The sequence below is a fragment of the Penaeus vannamei genome, chromosome 31, assembly GCF_042767895.1.
Source record: "Penaeus vannamei isolate JL-2024 chromosome 31, ASM4276789v1, whole genome shotgun sequence".
Lineage (NCBI taxonomy): Eukaryota > Metazoa > Arthropoda > Malacostraca > Decapoda > Penaeidae > Penaeus > Penaeus vannamei.
Window position 1 is genome coordinate 11,050,633 of NC_091579.1, and position 7,500 is coordinate 11,058,132.

At 50.3% G+C, this 7,500-nt stretch overlaps 1 protein-coding gene across 1 annotated transcript in view; it reads right to left on the reverse strand.

Moving 5' to 3' along the window:
- LOC138867594 (axoneme-associated protein mst101(2)-like) overlaps nucleotides 1–7,500 on the reverse strand; it is a 41,998-nt gene that overhangs the window by 841 nt on the left and 33,657 nt on the right. Inside the window, exons 4-6 of the mRNA XM_070143839.1 lie at nucleotides 6,680–6,819; nucleotides 5,499–5,589; nucleotides 1–2,524 (exon numbers count right to left, since the gene is read on the reverse strand). The exon at nucleotides 1–2,524 is cut by the window's left edge and continues 841 nt beyond it. Coding sequence (XP_069999940.1) covers nucleotides 1–2,524; nucleotides 5,499–5,589; nucleotides 6,680–6,819 — 2,755 coding nt within the window. The remainder of the gene's footprint in view (nucleotides 2,525–5,498; nucleotides 5,590–6,679; nucleotides 6,820–7,500) is intronic.

Below are 7,500 nucleotides of genomic sequence, written 5' to 3' on the forward strand. Positions count from 1 at the left end.
TCTTTCGTCCTCGTTTCCACGACGTAATTTTTGATGGTTCTGAAGACTTCCTTTTTCTTTATCATCGTCTTGAGGTCGGGGAGTTTGACGTCGTCTGGAAGGCCTTCGACGCTGATTCCCTCTTCCTTCTTTAGCAAGTCTGTCATTTTCTTCGATTTCATCAGGATTTCCTTGACACTCGATCGTTTGTTTTTCTTTGACTTCTTTTTTTGTGTCTTCTTTTTTCTCTTTCTGTTCTTTGTTTCTAATTTCCTTGTTTCCAAGATGTAATTTTTGATGGTTTTGAAGACTTCCTTTTTCTTTATCATTGTCTTGAGGTTGGAGAGTTTGGTGTCGTTTGGAAGGGCTTCGACGCTGATTCCTTCCTCCTTCTTTAGCAAGTCTGTCATTTCCTTCGATTTCATCAGGATTTCCTTTACACTCGTTCCTTGTTTCTTCTTCTTTCTCTTTCTGTTCTTCTTTGTTTCTAATTTCCTTGTTTCCAAGACGTATTCCCTCACGATTTTGAAGATCTCCTTCTTCTTGATCATCGCCTTCAGGTCTCGGAGTTTAGTGTCGTCCGGAAGGCCTTCGACGCTGATTGCTTCTTCCCTTTTCAGCAAGTTTGTCACTTCCTTCGACTTCATCAGGATTTCCTTCACACTCATTCGCTTGTTCTTCTCGGATTTTCCTGTCCTCCCTTTGTCTTTATTTGACTCGTTCTTCCTCGTTTCCAAGACGTAATTTTTTATGGTTCTGAAGATTTCCTTTTTCTTTATCATCGTCTTGAGGTCGGGGAGTTTGACGTCGTCTGGAAGGCCTTCGACGCTGATTCCTTCTTCCTTCTTCAGCAAGTCTGTCATTTCCTTAGATTTCATCAGGATTTCCTTCACGCTCGTTCGCTTGTTTTTCCCTTTCTTCTTCCCATTTCTCCCCTTTCTTTTTCCATTCTTCTTACCCTTTCTTTTCTCTTTCTCTTTATCGTTCTTCTTCTTGAGCTTCAACAAGATACTTTTGATTTTCTTCCAGATCTTCTTATTCTTAATCATTTTCCGGAGGTCGTCGAAGCGGAGGTCGAAGGGTTTTCCCGTGAGCTCGACCTCTGCCTTGAGCAGGAGTTTGATCAGCTTCTTGTTCGTCGTGAGCATCAGCCACAGCTCCAACCCCTGCGGCTTGTCCATTCGCCTCTGCCAGCCGCTGCTCACCCTCTTGGGAACGAGCTCCTTGCGGATCTCCTTCCAGAGCTTCTTGTTGCCCACCATTTTTCGGAGTTTGGACAGCCTGATGTCGGGGGTGAGGTCCCTCCACGACACTCCCGCTTCCTCCAGGAGCTTTTGGACCTTTTTGTTGTTTCTGATCAGGCGCAGGAGGTCCTCGCCCTTCGGTTTCTTGATCTTCTCCAGGTCGTCGATCTCGCTTCGGGATTTCTTGTTCTTCCTTCGGTTCTTCCCTTTACCCTTAGTTCCTTTTCCTTTCTTGTTTCCCTTGGTTCCATTTCTTTTCCCGTTCTTTCCGTTCTTTCTGGCCCCTTTCTTCCCCCCGTTCTTTTTCTTCCTCTTCATGGCCCTCATCTTCTTGCGCCTCTCCTTTCTCTTCTCCCTCCTCTCCTCCTTCCTTTTGGCCTTCCCCGTGAGCGGCCTCTTGCCCATCCTGGCAGTGGCGTCGTCGAAATCCATGAAGGACGCGGGGATGGCTCCTTCGGTTCCCTCAGGACACTCCTCGTAGTACATGTACTCCCCGTCCTCGAAGGTGTAGCACGGCGACCCCACGAAGTCCTGCAACTGGTAGTATTCTTCGGGTAAATAGGCGTAGTACAGGTAGTCTTCGGGACACTCGTCGTACACCACAGGTTCATCATCTATGATAAGGATGCACCGACGCCCTTCGAACCTGGCCGGGTCATAGTCATAGTCCCCGTAGCCGTAGTCGTCGTAATAGTAATCGTCATAATAGTCACTGTCGCTGCTGTTCCCATCGCTCTCGTAATAGTCCTCGTAGTCGCCATAGTCATCGTAGTAATCGTAGACCTCATTACCCTCGCCATCCGCGTAGTCGTAGTAATCGCCGTAATAATCGTAACTGTCTTCATTCTCCAACTGGTCGCCGTACAGATCATAATACTCGTCCACCGAGAGGGCGTAATCCACATCCTGAGGACAGACTTCACTATATTCCCAATAGTAATCCGAATTCACGAAGAAGCAGGGATCGTCCTCGCCGATTCCTCCTCCTCCTCCTCCATCTCCATCTCCACCTCCTCCTCCTCCTCCATCTCCTCCGTCATCGGTTCCTCCATTCTCGAACTCGTCAAGGGTCATATACATCGGGTTGTTGACGTCATCGGGACAGTCCTCGTGATAATAGTAGTAATATTCTCCTTCTTCGATGCACGGGTTGAGCGATCCACCACCGCCTCCTCCTCCTCCTCCTCCATCTCCACCTCCTCCTCCTCCTCCTCCTCCACCGTCGAGGCTCATGATCGAATCGAAGTTGACGTTTGATTGGTCTTGCTTCGGGTCGAATTCGACGATGAATCCCGATCCTCCTAAAAAAATATATATATATATCACGAGTAAGTAAAAGGGAAAATAGGTGTTCGTTTGTACTGTTGATTTTTTTCTTCTTCATCTGTCTGCCTCTGCCTCTGCCTCTTTCTATCTCTCTCTTTCTCTTTATATTGCTCTCTCTATATCTATCTATCTATCTTTTTCTATTTCTCTTTCTCTCTCTCTCTATCTATCTTTTTTTCTCTCTCTTTATCTCTCTCTCTCTATCTATCTTTTTCTCTCTCTCTCTCTCTCTCTCTCTCTCTCTCTCTCTCTCTCTCTCTCTCTCTCTCTCTCTTTCTCTCTCTCTCTCTCTCTACTTGCCCCCTTTTCTCCCTTTCTCATTTTTTTACTTTAATTTAGCGAGAGACTGTTCCTCTTGTCTCGATAGATTATTGAAGCAAGGAAGGCAAATGTCTACTTTAAAGACGAGTTGATCGATTATCAGCAAAGGTCAGACAGTCAGTGTCTTATTGGCCATGATAATTTCACATGGCTGCACACGCACGCACACGCACCCAAGCTCATGCACACGCACGCACACGCACTCAAGCTCATGCACACGCACGCACACGCACCCAAGCTCATGCACACGCACGCACACGCACCCAAGCTCATGCACACGCACGCACACGCACCCAAGCTCATGCACACGCACGCACACGCACCCAAGCTCATGCACACGCACGCACACGCACCCAAGCTCATGCACACGCACGCACACGCACCCAAGCTCATGCACACGCACGCACACGCACCCAAGCTCATGCACACGCACCCAAGCTCATGCACACGCACCCAAGCTCATGCACACGCACGCACACGCACCCAAGCTCATGCAAACGCACGCACACGCATCCAAGCTCATGCACACGCACGGACACGCACCCAAGCTCATGCACACGCACGGACACGCACCCAAGCTCATGCACACGCACCCAAGCTCATGCACACGCACGCACACGCACCCAGGTTCATGCACACGCACGCACACGCACCCAAGCTCATGCACACGCACCCAAGCTCATGCACACGCACCCAAGCTCATGCACACGCACCCAAGCTCATGCACACGCACGCACACGCACCCAAGCTCATGCACACGCACGCACACGCACCCAAGCTCATGCACACGCACGTACACGCACCCAAGCTCATGCACACGCACGCACACGCACCCAAGCTCATGAACACGCACGCACACGCACCCAAGCTCATGCACACGCACGCACACGCACCCAAGCTCATGCACACGCACGGACACGCACACAAGCTCATGCACACGCACCCAAGCTCATGCACACGCACGCACACGCACCCAAGCTCATGCACACGCACGCACACGCACCCAAGCTCATGCACACGCACCCAAGCTCATGCACACGCACGCACACGCACCCAAGCTCATGCACACGCACGCACACGCACCCAAGCTCATGCACACGCACGCACACGCACCCAAGCTCATGCACACGCACGCACACGCACCCAAGCTCATGCACACGCACGCACACGCACCCAAGCTCATGCACACGCACGCACACATGCACTCAAGCTCATGCACACGCACGGACACGCACCCACGCTCATGCACACGCACGCACACGCACCCAAGCTCATGCACACGCACGCACACGCACCCAAGCTCATGCACACGCACGCACACGCACCCAAGCTCATGCACACGCACGCACACGCACCCAAGCTCATGCACACGCACGCACACGCACCCAAGCTCATGCACACGCACGCACACGCACCCAAGCTCATGCACACGCACGCACACGCACCCAAGCTCATGCACACGCACGCACACATGCACTCAAGCTCATGCACACGCACCCAAGCTCATGCACACGCACGCACACGCACCCAGGCTCATGCACACGCACGGACACGCACACAAGCTCATGCACACGCACCCAAGCTCATGCACACGCACGCACACGCACCCAAGCTCATGCACACGCACGTACACGCACCCAAGCTCATGCACACGCACGCACACGCACCCAAGCTCATGCACACGCACGCACACGCACCCAAGCTCATACACACGCACGCACACGCACCCAAGCTCATGCACACGCACGCACACATGCACTCAAGCTCATGCACACGCACGGACACGCACCCACGCTCATGCACACGCACGCACACGCACCCAAGCTCATGCACACGCACGCACACGCACCCAAGCTCATGCACACGCACGCACACGCACCCAAGCTCATGCACACGCACGCACACGCACCCAAGCTCATGCACACGCACGCACACGCACCCAAGCTCATGCACACGCACGCACATGCACCCAAGCTCATGCACACGCACGCACACATGCGCTCAAGCTCATGCACACGCACGCACACATGCACTCAAGCTCATGCACACGCACGCACACGCACCTAACCACATACACACACGTGAACACGCACGCACTCATATACGCATACGCATGCACACAAACACACGCATGCACACGCACCCAACCACATACACACGCACGCACACCCAACCATATAGACAAGCACACACACAACAATAACAACAATAACAATACTACCACTACTACTACTAATAATAATAGTACTAATACTAATAATTAAAGTAATGATGTTAATGATATGACCAAAAAATAAATAAACGATAGCACACCACCAAGAATGACAACAGTAATTATAATGAAATAATACATTTTCTATTTCTAGTTTGATTTTCACACGCACAGTCATCAGTCTTTTTCCTTATCGGTTACCTTCGTTTCTTCTCTGGCCAGTCACGCACACGCACACGCACACGCACACGCACACGCACACGCACACGCACACGCACACGCACACGCACACGCACACGCACACGCACACGCACACGCACACATAGACTCAGACATGCACACAGACAAACACACACAGATGCACACACACGCAAATGCACACACACACAAATGCACACACACACACACACACACACCTCCGCCCGTGCACTGGCCGTGTTGCACCGTCGCCATGGAGTCCAGCTCTCCGCCGTTCGCAGCCAAGGTGTTACGCAGCTTCTCAAGAGTCTGTTGGAGATGGAAATGGTGGTGGTGAGGGGGTGGGGGTGGGGTTGGAAATGGTGGTGGTAATGGGGTTGGGGTTGGGGTGAGGTGGTGGTGGTGGTGCGGGTGAAGGGGTTGGGGTGTGGCTGAGGTGGTGATGGGGTTGGGGTGGTGGTGATGGGGTGGGGGTGAGGTGGTGGTGATGGGGTTGGGGTGGGGGTGAGGTGGTGGTGATGGGAGGTTTGGGGTGGGGTTGAGATGGTGGCGATGGGGGTGGTAGTGGTGGTGGTAAGGTCGGGGTGGGGTTGGTAAGGTTGGGGTGGGGGTGGTGGAGGTCGTGGTGGTGGTAGTAATAGTGGAGGGTGATGGTGGGGTTGGTGGTGGTGATGATGGTTAGGTTTGGGAGTGGTGGTGACGGTTTTGGGATATTCTTCGGAGTGGTGGTGACGGTTTTGGGATATTCTTCGGAGTGGTGGTGACGGTTTTGGGATATTCTTCGGAGTGGTGGTGGTAGAACAGTAAGTGTTGGAGATGATAATGATGGTGATGGAGTGATGAGTCTGTTGAAGAAGGAAATGATGGGGATAATGGCGATGATGTTAGTGTTGGAGAAGGAAAAGATGATGATGACAGAAAGGTGATAAAGGCAAAAATGGAGAATAATATGATTTATTTTAAGCATAATTTATTCCCAAAAAGGAGGTAAATAAATAAAAAGTAAACACAGGCAGAACATAAAAGATAATGTGTTAAGACGTTAAGATGAATTACAGACTTTTAAAAAAATGCTAAATGTAAACAAACCGAAGGCCAAAAATAACAGGCCTTTTAAAATATAAATCAAAAGATTAAATAAGCAAATATCAAGACTAAAAAAATTTCTGGATTATAATTAATAGAAAATGAGACAATAATAATGATAATGATAGCAAGAACACTAATAATACTAACAATAATAACAATAATCTTAATAACAAAGAAATAATCATAATAGTAACAATAACAACAACAACGAATCTCAACACCTGAAAAAATATATAATCTAAAAGCCATAAACAACGAACGTAAAAGAATATACGAAAAAAGTAATATATACACAAGCACATAGGCCTACCCCAGAACCGATGCCCGTCGACCGACTCAGAATGATCCCCGCCTCCATATGCCCGAACATGGACCTCTTGCACGCCCACAACAACGCCCACGAGTCGTAGCTGACGTCTACAACCTGCATTGCCACGTCTCCGAAGGCGTCTGTGGGTGGGTGGGGGGGAGGTGTAAGGAGGAGATTGGAGAAGGGGTGAGGGAGGGGAGTGGAGAAGAGAGGGGAGGGGTGTGGGGAGGTTGGAGAGGGGTGGAGAAGAGAGGGAAGGGGTGTGGGGAAGTTGGAGAAGGGGTTAGAGAGGGGGGTGGAAAAGAGAGGGGAGGTTGTGGGGAGAGGGAGATGGGACAAGGGAGGAGTGGGAAGAGGAAGTTGGGTGGAAGTGAGGGAGGAGAGGGGAGAGGTGTTAGGATGACAGAAGGGATGGGTGAGGGCAGGAGTAGGTAAAGGGAGGGTGACGTGTTAGGGGGGTGATAGGGTGAGGGTATCGGTGATGGGTGATGGAGAACAGATGAGTTATGTTGGGGTAGTGGAGAAGGGGTAAGGAAGGGAGAAGGGAGAAGGGAGAGGGGAGAGAAGGTGAGGGAGGGAGGGTTGGGGTAAGGACGATGTGAAGGTGGAGAAGGGAGAGGAGGGATGATAGGATGGAGGGTGGAGAAGGGACGAAGGAGGGAGGGGATAGAGGATAACCATATTAGTAAAAAAGATAATAACAATAATGATAATTATTATTTTCATAATGATGATGACGATGATGATGATAATTATCATTATTATCATCATAATAATAATGATAATAATAATAATAATAATAATAATGATGATGATACTAC